The following is an 18,394-nucleotide window of genomic DNA, read 5'->3' on the forward strand; positions in this document are numbered from 1 at the left end:
CTTTTATATATATATATATATATATATATATATATATTTATTATTTTTTTTTCTTTAATATAGCTATGAAAAGTTCTTTTTTAATTTGATTTAGTGTATTTAATAGACTATTTTTCATTTCATCGTTTTATTATTAAATAATTAATAATTATTTATTTAAATTTTAATATTGATTTGAAAGGCCGAATGTGCTATGAATTTTTTGTCATCTAAAAGGATTGCTTTTTAGTCTCACATGTGTTATTCGTATATGAGATGGCTCTTGAGAGAGTTGTCTTCTTTACTTCCAAATGGCATAGGGATCAAAATCCAAGCCAAATCAAAATTGCGTTTGGTCAATTTTCTAAATGGTACATGATTAATTTTTTTATAATATTTTATTTTTTATATATATGCCAGAATAGGTATCTTAAATATTTTTATACTATCGTAAGCCCACTTTGTAAATTGTTAATGTGTATAAAAGTGACGATCAATATTACATTTATTAAAACAATATCATAGATAATGAGATAAAATATAATTACAATGTGTAAATAAAGAACTCTACTATTACTTTTACATAAATTCGGTTTGGGGAATTTTGAAACTAAATATCTTGATAAATTTATTTTAAGTAAATGGATTGCTGTTTTTCATTATATTGATGATCTGAATAAAAATTAATTAGAATTACATTAGTGGGAAAATGATTTTAAAAGTAAAAGTTAATTTGTATTGTAATTTGTAACTTCAACAATGGAAAAATGTAATAAAATATTATTTGTATCTTTTTTAATAGCTTAATTGAATTTAGAGATTTAGGCTAAAATATTTCTTAACTATGACACAATTTAATAGACATTTTTATATTATTCTAATGAGAAAAAACATTCTTATACTATTTGAAAACTAGCAACAATCATTCTTTTCATAAGAAATGAATCTTTCATTCTCAAAATTTAAATTTTGTGTATTGTTAGTTTATATGTTTTTTTTTTGCACCACCTACTAAATTGACTTGTAACTAGGGGTGTTCATGGTTTGGATAAAAATTGATCCAAAATGAAAAATCAAACCAAATCGATTTAATTTGAATTTTGTTTTAGTTTGGTTTTAGATTGTTAAAAACCAATAGTATTAGGTTTGGTTATGATTTTGTTTAAAAAATACCGAAGAAATAACCGAACCGAACCAATATTTATAATTTACTTATGAAAAAAAATGCAGCATTTTTCTTATTAGTTTCATGTATATGAGTGTCTATCGAAATTCTTTTGTAGGATTGAAAATGTCATTGTCTCTTCATTCTATTGCTAAAATAGTGAATTTTGAAGTTTTATTCGGTAAATTCAATGATCAAAAGTTCTGTAATGGCATTCATTCTAACTATTTTTCGTTTGATTGAATTGTTGTCACTTTTTTCACGTTTTGAATAAATTTTTTCTTTTATTTTTATGTATGGTCAATAACCGAACAACCAAACCAAACCAAACCAAAATTGAAAATAACCAAACCGATAAATGTACATTATATTTGGTTTGGTTTGGTTTTGATAATTAAAACCAATTAATTGGTTTGTTTTGAATTTGACCAATAACCGATCAAAACCAACCCGTGAACACCCCTATTTGCAACAATACATATGTCTTCAAATATTTATACAGTATGTTCCGATGATTTAAAATATTATGTAAAATCATTTTAAAAATATCACGTCTAACTATTTAGAGATTTCCTTTTATAAATATTTAGTACGTATGTACGTTATATACAATTCACATTTTATACCATGTACATAAATGTTAGAATTTAATGAAATTACGTAAGCGTTGAGTTATGAAAATAAAATTTATTACTTTATTTGAAAATTTTGAAGTTAGACTAGTGTTTTGCCATACTTTTTAATTTTTTTTATTTATATAGTTTTAATACATCTTGTCTGAATAAATTTAAACTCTCAACTTCTAAAATTAGAAAAATCATTCAATTGTGCTTATAATTTAAATTTAGATTATACATTATGAATACTTTTAACCAAAAACTCAAATTTAGATGTTATGATGACTAAATTAAGAAAAGAGGAGAAAGAAACATGGTTACATCACATGTTAAGCAACTTAAGAGCATGTGTTACTAAACATAATATTCAATAATTTTATCACTAGTATGTGTGTATATACATATATTAAAAAATAGTTAAAAAAATTAAACAAATATTATTGTAAAAGTAAGAGCTAGCGAGATAGGATCAAAAGTGAGTTTTAACATTGCTCCTTTATTGAATGATTTTAATATTAGTCACTTATATGAATTCAAGTCTACGGAAGACATCATTTTATTATATGAAATTGTGAAAGATATAATTTAAGATAAAAGTTTAATAAGTAAAATTTATTAAACAAGCGTTAAACAAAATGTTGCTTTTGGGAAATAAATCCACTGCATTATACAAAATGTTACTCTTGAAAATTGAATCCATTACATTGGTTTCGTCCACTTGTTTGGATCAAACCATCCTATCAAAAAATAATAATTGATAGCAAAGATGCAATTTTAAATGTAAACAAAATCAACCAAGCAAGTTTTTGTTCTTTTAACTATTTACTTGTAAATGTATTATACGATTTAAATTTAAGAAACTTTCACAAATAGCGATTATAATAAATTTAAACATGTTTTCATAACTATAGTTTGCATATTTACGATTATATCTACAGTTCAAACTGACTTATTTGTATAATTCGTGAGTTCGTATATTCACGTATATATTTGAATAATTTAATTATTTTTGTATAAACTCAAAATAACGAATTTAGACAATAGAAACATCAGAAGTGTAAATAGTGAAATAAATTATATTATACAAAATCTGACTTATACAAAAGTTATATAAAATTCAAATTGTACAAACATGTGAGTTATAAAATCAAAAAGCTGAACCGCTTAATTATAATTAAAAATAAACTGCAAATAAAATTAAAACAAATTATAATTATATCAATTAATTGACTAGTATATATTTAATTATATACAAGTAATTTTCCTTTATAATTCCTACATAAAATTATATTTTACATTACGTAATTACCACCGTCCACCCCTCAACCCACCCCCTCCCGAAAAAAAAAATTACTTGATTAAACTGCGTCATATTTTTTAACATTATATAATTACCGTCCCTCAACCCACCCCTTCCAAAAATGAAATTATTTTTGCTCCTTTTCACCGTAGTTTTATACTCTATTTAGGAAATTTCTCGAACGAGAAGAAGAAGAAAGGCATAAATAAAGCAGAAAAATAAAGGAAACGATAGTCTTTTTACCGGCGGTGAATGACGAATCATCAACATTACAGCAAAATCGCACTTCTCAATACTATTTCTTCCGATTCTGCGACTGTTCTTCGCCGGAGTTGACAACAGTAAGCTTACGATTCGAAATTGTTTATCCTCCATTATCACTGCCTTGCCATTCATCTTGTACAAACCCTTATTTGTTATCTTTTTTTAGAATTAAGTAATTTTGTACTGTCCATTTATGTGTGTTTCTTGATAATCATTTATTACGACAATTTGGTTTCTTGGAGTTAATTTGAACCTCAACCACATTGATATGGTATATTAGTCGTGCAGGTAATTTCTTGAAAATAAATACATGTGAGATAATCATGTGTTTTGTGACTCTCCTAGATCTTGTATTGGCTACATAAGAGTTTACAACTTCACAGAATAAACAGTTTAACTCCTAAATTTGTGAAGTTTAACTATTAATGTAATTCCTTAACTTGAGATATATAACTAGTGTCCATTTAGGTGTGTTTCTTGCTAATTCTTTGTTATGCGGTTTGTTTTCTTGTATTCAATTTGAATCACAAACCGCATTGTTATGGCATATTAGTAGTACAGACTCTGTTTTCTTGAATTTTCTTGATATTCAAGTATATTAACTTTTTTTCATTTACTTGAAAATAAATACACGTGAGATTTGTTGACTCTTTTAGGTCTTGTATTGGCTAGATAGGAGTTTACGATTTCACGAAATAAATGGTTTAACTCCTTAATTTCGTGAAGTTTAACTATTAATCTAATTCCTTAACTCAAGATATATAACTAATGTGGATTAAATTATCAAGTTGACACTACTACCAAATAAATTTAGTAATATTTTCCAGCCACTGCATAATTCCTTTTAGTTGCCGGGATAAGGTGTTGTACAACCCTTAAGAAAAAAATTAATTTGGAGTGTAATTTGAATAATATATCCCTTATTAATTATTTAATCTTTGTCTATTTATGTGCCACTTACTTCTAGAATAATTACGCTTAAGGACAAAGTTGGATAATTTAATTACTTATCTCATGATTTTTTTGAATTGTCAAGTATATGGGAAGAACCACTTTTAGTATACATGACAACTAAATGGGAGCAGAGGAAACATCTCTGTTGGGGCTGAGACGTAGTTGCTGTTGTTGGTACTTGTATCTTGGTTGGTAATACCAATGCAAATTAACCCATAGGATTCAAGTGCTATAAAAAGATCTAAGTTGATGTTTAACGAAACTGTATTATTTTACGTATTTATATAAAGATTTTAGTTCATATACAATCTCATTTTAGACGCCCGTGTATTTGACCGGTTGAGCAGGTGAAGTACTCTTTTCCGGTTACTTCCAACACTCTATATAGACAGGTATTTGTTTTCGTTATTGTTGATTTTTTTAAAAGTAATTTATTGTGTAAATTCCTTATAAAGAAAAGTAACTTATTGTGTAAAGTTATTTTCATTATTTGTAAAAGTTATTTTCATTATCAATGAATTACAATTAGTCAACGGTTATTTGATTCACCTATTCCGATGTGACTATTAGGTTTTATTTGGTATGACAACAAATGTTTTCTGGAAAACAAGTCATTTTTTTGGTGCTTCGGTTGCCGGAATTTTCTTATGATAGCAGTAATTTGCTCATTTTTGAGTGGAAATCATTTTTCTTTTCATGTCCATGTCAACTCTTAACTTCATGTCACTGCTCCAAATGACGTTTAGATATTTATCATCATTCTTTCATACTTAAAAATTCATCAATACACTATCAATTTGTTAACATTGAAATATTTTCTGTTTGCTAATCATATACAAGAAAATATTTTTCAGGAAGTAACTTATTTTCGAGAAGCTTTTTTCTGACATACTAAATATGAAGGGTTTCATGTTTCTAGTGTGCTACTGGCCAATGGGTGTTATACATTTGTAACTACTAAGGTGATGAACTAGCTGGATTCTACTCTGTTGGGGGCTCAAAATTAGCTGTAAGTTTAAACTTGACAGTCTTCCATGGAATTGAAACAAATAGTAGAATGAGACAAAGTCATATAGACATCTATATACATACATGAGGATAAACACTGAACTGAAATACATAGCTTGTATATGGCAATTGTCCCTCCATGTCATATCTGCAAAGAAATTTTTTGGAACTCATAATTCTTTTATCTTCCTTTTGAGAGTTTGATTCAATGGATTGAAAGGCTGAGCCATATAACATATAACCAGTTGCGAGCAGAGATAGGATGAACTTTATGATTAAGCTTAGTTTAAACTTTTTTCTGATCTAGTAGCTTCTTTGATTGGACAGGAAACTTTAGATCTTCTTCCCCCATGCTCAGCACACTCACAGAAGATCTCCTGTTCCGTAAATTAGTTGGAGAAAGATGTTTTCCTGATGAGATCATCAACGTCAAGGTAAATTACATTCATATTCAACTTTATTTCAGCATGACAAAGGAAAATTTTGTGTTTTGTTTTACCGTTAGAATTTAGAGCTTCTACATTACGTTACACCTTTGGTAATGTGGGTTTGATTTATCAAGAGAGTAACCATTCAAGTACATGATTTTTAGGCATAGCTGAAAGTTCACGATGCCTCGTAAGGTGAATTATGGAGTTAAGTATGAGGAAGATTTTGATGACTATGAAGATTACGGTTATGACTATGATGATGGGTATGATTGTGCAGAGGAATATGGTGAGTACCCTAATTTTTTCTAGGGAGCTTGTTAGATTCTCATGCTTAAGATCTTGAGGCAGCACTATCCCATTTTATCTCCCCTCAACCCTTAACAAACAAGAATAGCAAAAGACACTAATTATACTGAGATTACTTCTTTGTAATGCTGACTTACCTTTGTTGGTGTCATGTTTGAATAAAAGTATTTTATGTACTTCCAAACTCGTTTGTGCAAGCTAATTAAAATTCATGGTATTGTCCATTAAATTGCAATGACTTGCTTTATTGTGTTATTTTTCTCTGAATTGTTACAACAATTATTGATGTGTCATCATTCCATTGTTGACTATGTTTCTTGAAGTAGGATGGTGGAGAACATTTAGTTGTTGTGTGGGGCTCTTCTATACTACTCACTGGGATTCGTTGAAGGATAAAAATACTTAACAACTTACTCCAAACTATTACCAGGCTTAAACATATGATTTGTTTAACTTCTTGGAGGACTCCCTAAACATTACAGCATTACACTATCCGTGTCTCAATTTTTGTCTCCCAAGCTGGAACATCCCAATGCTTTTGGTACTCTTCTACAGATATATCCTATTTAACTTCATGACCATTTAAATTGAGGTCTCTACACTAAGTTTACAATTAGTACTATTACATGAAAGAACACAGGAAATACCAATGAGATTTCTTCTTTGCATAGTTAAATGTTTATGGTTGTTTACCATGACCGCAGGTCGTGAAAATAGCAAACCCCGTAAATGTCAAGAGAACTTTGAAGAACTCAATATGCTTTTTAACAATGTGCTGCAGGTGTGCCGCCAGAAACAAGGTTAAAACAGGAGTCGGTTAAGTCTGGGATTTGGCGTTGTCCCATTTGCACATTTGATAATGAAGATACTATGAATGTATGTGATATATGTGGAGTCCTTCGTAATCCATTGGTCAAAAAATGTGTCAGCAGTAAAGAAAATGCAGGTTAGCAACTCTGGAACCTGTCCTCAGGGTCTAAATATGTGTCTCTGTGAAACTTTCTTCTACGCTTAACATTCTTATGGACAGATTGCTTACTGTATTTTCCATCTCCATTAAACATGAGAAAACAATATTATTATTATTTTTTTTGGAGATGGAATTATTACATGGGTAGTCCATCTCTAATGTTATTTCATGCTTTATTTACTTGCCACAATATAATGCTTATTTGAAAGTTTTGGGCATTACTTTCTTCTTGGTTTGCCTATTTTAAAGGTTATTAAAGGTCATTAGGTTGTACGAACAAACTACCTTTTTTTACATTATTATGTTTAGGTCTTATCCGGTCTGCTTGTTGTTTCATGTGTGGTCTGCTTGCGGCTTCATAGAGTAGATGGTTCCCGTGCAGTTGGTGGCATATGTAAAGATTCTGGAGCATCTGTAATGGCCGAGTCTCTATTTCCATCACTGCTGCTTCAGAAAGCAAAAAATGTTATAAACTTTGAAGCACAGAATTACTGTTTTAAGACCGAAGATTGCTTTTACTACAAGCCTGGAAATATATGTGGACAGTTTCATGATTTACACAGAGCTTTTTGCTCTCAAAGCCACTGCAAGATTGATATAGGTCTGCACATGTTCAAGCAAAGGCCGGTGTATAGACATATGCATTCCTTTTTTTCCCTCCCCTTTGCTTGAAAAATTGTGTTTGTTGCATTATGGTACTTCTATCTCTGTTCAGTATTTGACCATCTTTGATTTTAATTCATTTCCTCACACATGCTAATGATGGTGCAGTACCTTTCAAGTTTGATTCCCCATCTCCAGACGATTTAGTACTGAGTGGAATAGCACCATCCAAATTACGTCCCAAAGGTACTCTATTCATGCTTTTGATTCTATTTGTACACTTATTTTATGTCCTATTTAAGGTGGTTCTAGTTGGGGCAACAGTACTTCTAACATTTAAGTCCGTGGAGTCAATGGTGGAGGTTGCACTGACTTTGATTAACTGCAAAATTAAATGAGAAAATTGAAAAGAAAATACTTGCAATCAGTGAATCTTAATGCATCAACCATTTTTGCATTGGTCTACTTGATGAGGATGGAGCTTGGAAATAGTCAATGGAGGGTCACTTCAAGCTATCTTGTTCAGACTCTTCAAAAATATCGAGGGTGTGTGTTGGGTCCTCCAAAAATAGTGCATCAGGAGGATCCAACATGGGTGCAGCAACATTTTTGAAGAGTTCGAGCAACATAGACTACAAGTTCCCTCCTAGTCGGAAAGATATATCACTATTTTGGAGATTCACGTGAGGGAGTATTGATGTCTGGGTGTTCCCTTTGAAACACTGGACAGTGAGTGAATCATGCTCTTACAAGTAATACAAGCCATTTTTAGTTTTTTCTAGCGGTTTGCCAAGTAATAGCTTAAAGTTCTTGTTAAATTAATATAAGTCTTGAATCTCATTTGGATACAATGATATTGTTAATTTAGTGTTTTCATGAAATTTCTGTTTTTCTTTTCTTTTCTTTTGCCCTGTTTAGCTTAGGTTAGGGTTCACGAATACCCTTTTCCAGGGCTGTATTGAACACTCAGTTGTGTAACTGTTTTCTTTTGTTTTTATATATTTTTTCAGTTTGGAGAGGTTGACATCTTTTATTTGCCGTGTTCAGCTGATACTGACAGGATCTTACAGTTAGATATCTCATCAAATAACAAGGAACTGAGTACAGAAGTAAAAAAGGAATTGGCTGCGGAAGGGCATCCAAGCTCTTCAACATCATTAGCAAAAGTTAAGCACGATGATTTGAAGGATAGTGGTCCTGCTTCGAAAACTAGGGGAAATAATGGCCTAGCAAGCAATTTGAACGATATATCTGTATCATCAAAGCCTCAAAGTGTGGATACAGGAAAGAGTGACAGTGCAGCATCAAGCTCAAAGAATAAGCCTGAGAAAATTGTGCAGCCTCCTCAAACAGAAGACAACTTCAACCAGCTAAATCTTGCAATTGTAAGTCCTTCATTTACTTTATCTTGATTTAGTGTATATTACACTGCTTCTTAGTCTCAATTTTTCCCCATATGTAGGTTGGCCATGTGGATTCTGGAAAGTCAACACTATCAGGAAGGTTGCTGCACCTATTGGGGCGGATATCCCATAAAGAAATGCACAAATATGAAAAAGAGGCTAAGCAGCAAGTAATTATTCTCATCCTTTATTGCAAGACACAATCAAATGTTTACGAGTTTGTTGACAAGTCCGTTGTCTATTTAATCAGGGAAAAGGTTCATTTGCTTATGCCTGGGCATTGGATGAGAGTGCTGAAGAAAGAGAGAGGGGAATAACTATGACAGTGGGTGTTGCCTACTTTAACACAAAATGTTACCGTGTTGTTCTGCTTGATTCCCCAGGCCACAGGGACTTGGTCCCAAATATGATATCAGGGGCTACACAAGCAGATGCAGCAGTTCTTGTAATTGATGCTTCAGTTGGTGCATTTGAAGCAGGTATTGATGCTACTGGAGGGCAGACGAGGGAGCATGCACAACTTATCAAAAGCTTTGGGGTGGATCAGATTATAATTGCAGTTAACAAAATGGATGCAGTGGGATACTCCCAAGAACGATTTGATGCAATTAAGAAACAATTAGGCACATTTCTCCGTGCTTGTAAGTTTAAAGATTCTTCAGTAACATGGATTCCCCTAAGTGCCATGGAAAACCAAAATTTGGTGACAGGTCCATCAGAATCACGGTTCTTGTCCTGGTTAGCCTACTAGCCGACATACTCTTTTTTTTTACTTCCTGTTTTTTGTGTCATGGGTTTGTGGGTTTAAGAAAGCACAACCTTACTTGTATATTTAATTCTAGTCACGTCTCTTAACTTTATCGCATAACAAGAGTTCTTAAACAATAGGTAGCTGGAATTTAAATAGTGAAAATCTTCTTAGATATAATAACTTAAAGTTCTGCTTTTAAGACGAAGATTGTGCTATTGAGTTGAATTTTCTTAGTAATTGTGGTTTACAATGTAAATGGAAGTGAATATTGGACCTCTAAAACCAACACACATAAGATGAATGTTGTAGATATAGATGGCATATTCAACAAATTACACAAGAGCACACGTAGAGAACAAAATGATAGAATGTGGCCTGAGATTATTCACTATATCCCTGCATAAAACTTCATGTGCAGAAGTTAGTAGGTAGGGCAAGGTGATTGAAGATGATTAAAAGGGATGGAGGCTGACTTAAAATTACAATTAGAGAATTTTACTTATGAAACTTTGAGTCTCTAGAATCAGTGTAGATTTAGCTAAAAATAATAGATCTATTTAGGCGATACCAAGTAATTTAGATCAAGGCTTAGCAGTTGTAGTATGCTCACATTAGATTAGTTTTTTTCAAGAGCATTTGTTTTAGTTAGAAAATTTTATCCCATATAGAGGTAAATATGAAATTTATAGAACTTTTAATTATATGAAGCTGCTAATCTGCTTTAAAAAATGTAATTAGTATTGAAATGAAATGGAGTTGGATAGATCAGAATGGATTTTGAGGATTTAAGTGTATGAATCCAATTAATTTTGGACTGAGTTTAGTTGTTTGATATCGGCTTATAAAAAAAACTTAGTTGGTTTAACACAAATTACTGGAGGTACCTTTTTGTCTTGATTCTTGATAAACTCATGAAGTAAGAACATGGCTTCGAAAACTGGCAGGTTTCGAGGTCCTTGCCTATTGGATGCAATAGACTCTCTCCAACCTCCTCAAAGAGACTACTCGAAGCCATTTTTATTGCCAATATGTGATGTTGTTAGAGCACAGTCTCAAGGGCAAGTGTCAATATGCGGTAAGTTGGAGAGGGGAGCTCTTCAAACTGGAAATAAGGTACTGGAGACTGCTACAATATTCCTTTTGTATACCTTTTTTCCTCTATGTAACACATGCTTGTGGGAGTCATGTTCTTATCTAATGGTTTATGTCATCACAAACATTAACCTTTATCCACATTAATGTGAGAAAGAGGAAGTTTAACCTTAATAATCCTTTTTCCAAACTAATTAACAAAAAAGATGCAGCTTTTCAGAAAATTTCCCAAACAGATTAAAGGCATTTATGAGTAACATTTTAAGTATTAATTTATTCCAAAATTCCAATGGGTAAAAATTAAGGGCTGATGGAGAACGCTGAAAACTTCGTAGCTCAGGTTACAACATATATTTAAATGTGTAGGTAACGTTACTATAAACCCGCTTATATTTTTAGAGAAAAAAAAAACCAAAAGGGTACTAGAAGTAATGTTTAAAGGTTCCTATGTAACAAACGTTTATAGGGCCTATTGTTTGGAAGAATTTTTAAAGTCATTAACACGTTTTTTATGAGTCACATTTTTGAGTAAACATATCTCTTACAACTGGAGAACTGTCTTAAACCACATAATCACTAGAATCCTACAAAAGAGCCCAGAAGGTTTTGGAATAGGGCAAAACACTGCCAGAAACCTTCATTGTGGTAGATCTTCATTCTTCTGTACTTTTTCTTTCTCACTTTTTCGCCGAAAAGGATGTTGGTCTGTGCACTTGGATGCTCTTTTGCTAAAATTTGTGAAAAGTTTGGAAAAACATCAGTTATTGTTTCTTAATAATATGGGATAGGAGAATCTGGAGGGGGGAGTTTTTTCTGAATGGAAACCAAAGTATAACTGGAAAGTTTTTAGGAGTAAATGATGATTTCAGCGGGTATCTTGGTGCAGTATATGCAGACTGCAACAGAATAAATAGGAGAGTGCTCTGGCAAGAACTTTTAGAGCTTAAGCATAACATTAATGGGCCTTGGGTAGTGTATGGTGACTTCAATGTCACTAGACTTCCGTCAGAGAGAACAAATTGTCACAGACTGACCGGTGCTATGTCAGAATTCTCATCCTTCATTGAAGAAATGGAGATGGTTGATCCTCCATTATGTGGAGGCTCTTTCACCTGGAGAAAATAATATTTTTGCTTCTAGAATTGACAGCTTTATATATTGTGCAGAGTGGGGAGAGAATTTTACACAGATAGTTCAAAGCAGTCTCCCCAAAATTGCTTCAGATCATAATCCTATTATGTCCTGTGGAGATGAAGGGTGGAAAAAGTCTTATTTTAAATTTGAAACATGGTGGTTAGAGGTAGAGGGTTTCAAAGAAAAGAGCAAAAATAATAAGGGGAACTGGAAACAAGGAAGGAAGATATTCTCAATCAAATTTCTAATTGGGAAACAATTCAGGAACAGAGGCCCCTCACAGATGATGAACTGCTGCAAAAGACACATCTGGGCATGGAATTTGAAGATGTGGCAAGGAAGGACGAATTAGCTTGGAAGCAAAGATCAAGAATCCAATGGTTAAAACAAGGTGACAAGAACACACGATTTTTCCACCGAATTGCAACCTCTCATAAAAGATTTAACTATATAGACCAATTGGAAGTAGATGGAGCTGTTACTAAGGACCAAGCTGTGATCAAAGAGGCAGTGCATATTTTCTATAAAAACCTATACAGGAGGCAGAACAATGGAGACCTGAGTTGAGACTGCAGGAGTCTACATGATTACTGAAGACGAAAAAGTATGGCTGCAGAGACCTTTTGAGGAAGAAGAGAAAAGGGTATGTTTGAACTTATGTGCAAAGGAGAGAGCCCTGTGTCCTGATGGATATCTGATGGTATTCTTCCAGTCTTTTTGGGCCCTTTTGGGCCCTGTTGAAGGAAGACATCACCAATACAATTCAATTTTTTCATTCTAATCAGATTTTTGAGAAGAGCTCTAATGCAACCTTTATTACTTTAATCCCAAAGAAACCTGGAGCATAAGGGTTGAAGGATTTTAGGCCAATCAGCCTGTTGGGGGAGTCCAGGATCATTGCTNTCTAATGCAACCTTTATTACTTTAATCCCAAAGAAACCTGGAGCATAAGGGTTGAAGGATTTTAGGCCAATCAGCCTGTTGGGGGAGTCCAGGATCATTGCTAGATTGTTGGTTGAAAGGTTAAAAAAAAGTGGGTCGAAATTGATCAACAAACATCAAATGACTTTTGTAAAGGGGAGGCAAATCATGGATGCAACACTCATTGCTAGTGAATGCATTGACTCAAGAATGAAAGGAGGAGCCCCAGGTCTAATGTGCAAATTGGATATTCAGAAAGCCTATGACCATGTGAATTGGTCTTTCCTTCTGAATACTCTTAGACAAATGGGATTTGGCAGCAAATGGATAAAGTGGATTGAGGTGTGTATAAAAACGGTCAAGTTTTCTGTCCTTATGAATGGGGAATTCGTAGGTTTTTTCGAATCAGAAAGAGGACTGAGACAGGGTGATCCTCTTTCCCCTTTCTTATTCATTTTGGCAATGGAAGGCTTTGATAGTATGATGAGGATTGCAACACAAAACAGATGGATTAGAGGCTTTCAGGTCGGAGATAGAGTGGGAAAAAAAGAAGTGTGTCATCTGCTCTATGCGAATGATACTATCATCTTTTGTGAACCTACAACAGAACAAATTAGCTACATCAGAGTGATTTTGGTTTTGTTTGAAGCAGTTTCAGGTTGAAAGTAAACTGGGGAAAAAGTAATCTCTTTCCTGTAAATGAGGTCCCTCAGATGCAGCAACTAATAAATATATTGGGATGCAAAGTGGAGCATTTGCCTACCATATACCTGGGCATGCCCCTAGGTAACAAACACAAAATAATAGAGATATGAAATTTTATTCTGGTGAAAACGGAGAAGAAACTTGCTAGATGGAAGGCACAATACCTATCCCTAGGGGGTAGATTGATCCTCATAAACTCTGTTTTGGACTCTTTACCAACCTATGTGATGTCCTTGTTTCCAATCCCAACAAAGGTGGTGAAAAAACTAGACAAACTTATTAGGAACTTCCTATGGAAAAGCAATAAGGAGGGAAAGGGTTATAACTTAGTCAACTAGAAGAATGTTCTTCTTAGAAAAGAAAGAGGGGGTTTAGGGATCATAATTTGAGGCTGCAAAATGAAAGCCTTTTGATGAAATGGTTATGGAGATACACTGAGGAAGATGCAGCTCTCTCGAAGGAGGTTATAGTAGCAAAATATGGAGAACTAAATCCCTGGTGTACAAAAATCACCTCCGAACCATATGGGGTCGGGGTATGGAGGACAATCAGGAACCTATGGCCACAAATGGAAGGAAATATGTATATTAAGGTGGGTAATGGAAACAAAACTAAATTTTGGAAAGATGGTTGGATAGACCAAACTTCTCATATGTGAGAACCCTGATACCAGAGTGAGTGATTGTTGGACAGAACAGAGATGGGACATATCTTTAAGAAGACTACTTAATGACTGGGAGGTGGAGAGGGTGGCAGCGCTACTGGAAAACTATCTGGAATGATTATAACAACAACAACAACAGACAAGATCTAAGATCCTGTGGAAACATAGCAAGGATGGAGTCTTCTCAGTCAACAATGCCTACAAAAGAGGACTAATGGGGATGACAGGGGCCCCAAAATATAATTGGAACTACTTGTAGAAGAGTGACATTCTTATAGAAGTAAAGTGTTTCACCTGGTTAGTGATAAAGAGAACATGTTTAACAGAAGAAGTTCTACAAAAGAAAGGCAGACAACTGGTTTCTAGGTGTTTTTGTGCAACTTGACAGGGGAAACAAATAACCATTAACTTGTTTCTCAACATCACAAGCATGAACTGGACAATGCCAGAATATACATCAGATCTGTTGAGCTGTTGGATTAGGAGGCAGTAAGAGTCAAAAGAGATGGTGGAAGCTAATACCATCATGTGTATGGTGGTCAGTCGGGAAAGAAAGAAATGGAAGATGTTTTGAAGATAGATTCAATTCCATCCACAAAGTTAAATGGAATTGTATAGTATCTCCACTTCTTTTGGTGTAAACAGCTTTGTATAGATGATATAAATCAGATTATAGATTTGATAGGAAATCTGTAATTATTCCTTTTTGGAGGTAGCCAGCATACCCGCTGAATATTTCAACCTTACCAGTTCCAAAAAAAAAGATTTACATATTTATAATATCGGAATAATCTTTCTTTGTGTATCATTGATTGTATTCATTATATATAAGCTGTTGAACGGTTTGACTTAACTTTGTTGTTGTTGGTGTTTAAGTTTTTTTAACCGAAATCGTTTCTGGTTGATATCTGAGTTCTTTTGGCTGGTTCTGTTGCAGTAGTAGCTGTGAGTTTATTTTGCTGTTTTTTCTTAATTTATGATGATTCAGCTGGAGAAAGGCTCTGAACTTTTGATATCTGCATGAAGTCTTGAGAGATAATTTAGAGAAATAGAAACCCCAGCCCCTAGGTACCTTTCGAAAAAGCTGAGCCAAGATTATTGACACTCTGTATTTTTTACAAACAATAGTATGGAGCCATAAGATGTCATGGACACTACCCTTGAAAATTGGGGAGAAGCATGGAAAGAATAAAGTATGTCTACCACGCATGAATAAGCAACATTTTAGAGGCAGAACTGTGAGTATAGAAAGATGCTTGAAGATGAACACTGGAAAATAGAGTTAGGAAGAAATAAAGAGGTGGAAAAAGGGAAAAACTTTGCTGATCATAGTGAAATAAAGAGTAGGAAAATGTTCCATTTAGCAAAGAGCAAACTGCAGAAGTTAAACTTCTGAAATCTACTTTGTTGGCAGTGTAGTTCCATTATATTTGACAGACTAATGCCTATGGCATTTAACACCAAATTATGAACATGGCCAGGTTTTAGTCATGCCATTCAGAGATGTGGCAACAGTGCGTTCTTTGGAACGTGATTCTCAGGTTTATAACGCCGCAAAAGCTGGAGACAGTGTCACTATCAATCTACAGGGTATTGATGCAAATCACGTGATGGCGGGGGGTGTCTTGTGCCACCCTGAATTCCCAGTTCCAGTTGCAAATCATTTGGAACTGAAGGTCCTCATCTTGGACAATGGCATTCCAATTGTAATTGGCTCTCAGGTACCATTCATTAATCAATCGTTCTACTGGAAATTTAGAAATATCCATGTCCGATGGCTTATGTATATTTAATGATTATAAAGCACTTAATATCTTGAACTATGCAGTTAGAATTTCTTGTACACCACGCTAAGGAGGCTGCAAGAGTTGTGAGGATTTTGTCCTTGCTTGATCCAAAGACCGGAAAGGAGACCAAAAAATCACCTCGATGTCTTCTGGCAAAGCAGAATGCTATGATTGAGGTTTTTGACAAAAGCAACCGTCATGTTTCATGTTTATTCTATGTATTTCTTTTTCTTTGGTTGGCAGATGCCGCCAATATGCATTTTCCCTCCATGTGTTGGCTTGTTAAAGATGACTCATTTTTTATGGTTTAGGTGGTTTTGCAAGGAATGGTTTGCATTGACGAGCATGCTAATTGTAAAGCTCTTGGAAGGGTGTCCCTCCGATCATCAGGAAGAACTGTTGCCCTTGGTCTGGTGACCCGAGTTATAGGGAAGCAGGAGTAGAGAATTTTTCAGTAATGGAATGAAAATCATGGCATGGCCAGAACACATCATTAAAAGTATCTGTTTAAGGATCTGTAGCCACAGCAAAAGCTGCCCAAATTTATCATCTTCTGTAAAAGTGACACTATTTCTCAGGGAAAAGTGGGAATCTATGGTGGGGCTAGTTATGATTTTACATGTACATTACATTTATTCCGATATGATTCTTTTTCTTGTTGTTTGGTATAACTCTAATTATATTATGCATTACTATACTATTTACTTGGAAAAGTGCAGGCACGTGGGTCGTGAAATGGACAGCTATGATTCTTTCTAATTTGGTGCACAAGAATGGTATGAGATATTAACAAGTATCAATATTTGAAAGCGTGTATTGCGACTGTCTAGCTTTGTTTAGACTGAGTTTGATATGTGATTCTATTCCCTAACACACTCTCTGCACAAGCTTTTTGCGTGCCATGTACATTAATAAATCACCACCTAATTTTTTTGGTTAAAAAAGAGAAAGAAAAGAAGAATATTGCTTGTCCCAGAACCGTTATTAGTAATAATTTAAGTTGACTTTATATCAATTTGCTTAGTTTATATGAGTTAATTTTCTTTTAAAGTAATAAACCAGTTCTGTATCTTGCCAGTTATTGACCCATTTTTCAGACATTCATTGAATAGTTTGTGAACATAAAATTCTACGGAATCTTTCCGCTTACTTATATTATTTAAAAATACTCAAAAACTATTGCTGTTTTGCTCATAGGAATTTTTAGCTTATGGTTGGGATAATTACCTAAGGATATACTCTGTACCATAATTAACAAACTATTTATTTCACATAAACAGTGGGATTGATAATTTTCATTATTTTATTAAGATAACCTCATTTTGAATCAGATGATCTAATGTAATTTTATATTGGTAGGAACATGCCAATTAAGTTCTTAAAAATTAAACAAACCAAACGAATTGCTCTCACTAATGACCTCACTGATGACTCACCTATGTAGAATTAATTACAATCAAAGGGTTTAAAATGATACAATAAACAGTGTAAAATAATTAAATAAAAGCCAAGACTTGTTCGAGTTTATCTCCCAATTAAAATTTGACTAGAGAAAAAAAAAGGTTAATCTCCCAACTAAGAAAGTAATGAACAATCAATTTTGAAAATCTCATCCATTAACTACTTATTTCTTACCTCATCCACACACATATCTTTCTTACACTTTTGTCTTTATTTGATGAAATCATACTTTCTGACTATGTGGGTATAATCCAAGTGACTGCCACTAAACGACAAATTCGTCCCTACTTACTTTTCTTTACCTTTAATTAATGTTGTAATTTTCCAAACTAAGAAAAAACATATTATTGTTTTACCAAATATATAAACAGATTTCTAAATTTGTTGAGTTTTCCTTTTTAGGTACTTCAACTATGCTATTTTCCTATTAAATCATTGAACCATTCATAATTTGTTCCTTTTAAACGCACACCGTTGATTGATGTGGAATCAGATTTTGTGAGGGATATTGATAGAGAATATATATATTGTTCCAAAACTCATTAGCCTAATTGATAGTGAATATATTCGAGAATAATTGTGTTTTACTTCAAGTCATTTGAATACATTAGAAAAACAAATGAGATTCACACAGTTTATCCCATTTCTTCAATCAAAATCAGTACAATACGAACACAATCGAAGGCATTTACAATAGAAAAGCCGATCAAATTCAACCAACAGTGTTTAAAAGGAACAAATTATGAGTGGTTCAATGATTAAATAGAAAAATAACGTAGTTGAGATACCTGAAGAAAAACCTAACAAGTCTAGAGATCTATTTATAAGTTCAGTCTTATTATTATTGCTGAAAATACTTTATTCCTAATATAAAAAAGT

General features: G+C 33.3%; 1 protein-coding gene across 8 annotated transcripts; it reads left to right on the forward strand.

The window, feature by feature from the left end:
• The first annotated feature begins 3,214 nt into the window (after positions 1–3,214).
• On the forward strand, positions 3,215–16,790 carry LOC107014698 (HBS1-like protein). 8 transcript variants are annotated; one of them, XM_015214727.2, is made up of 15 exons: positions 3,215–3,402; positions 4,627–4,671; positions 5,199–5,288; positions 5,615–5,721; positions 5,880–6,004; positions 6,806–6,970; positions 7,362–7,595; positions 7,766–7,843; positions 8,645–8,982; positions 9,060–9,170; positions 9,251–9,738; positions 10,696–10,864; positions 15,749–15,988; positions 16,096–16,230; positions 16,366–16,790. In XM_015214727.2, exons 5-15 carry the CDS (start codon positions 5,899–5,901, stop codon positions 16,495–16,497), a joined length of 2,196 nt encoding a protein of 731 aa, XP_015070213.1. In that variant the 5' UTR covers positions 3,215–3,402; positions 4,627–4,671; positions 5,199–5,288; positions 5,615–5,721; positions 5,880–5,898; the 3' UTR covers positions 16,498–16,790. The 8 variants fall into 8 exon arrangements, with proteins under 8 accessions (XP_015070213.1, XP_015070216.1, XP_015070215.1 ...); XM_015214731.2 differs by having other exon boundaries at positions 3,216–3,402; positions 7,377–7,595; XM_015214730.2 differs by lacking the exon at positions 5,199–5,288.
• The last annotated feature ends 1,604 nt before the right edge of the window (positions 16,791–18,394 follow it).

The sequence above is a fragment of the Solanum pennellii genome, chromosome 3 (assembly GCF_001406875.1).
Source record: "Solanum pennellii chromosome 3, SPENNV200".
NCBI lineage: Eukaryota > Viridiplantae > Streptophyta > Magnoliopsida > Solanales > Solanaceae > Solanum > Solanum pennellii.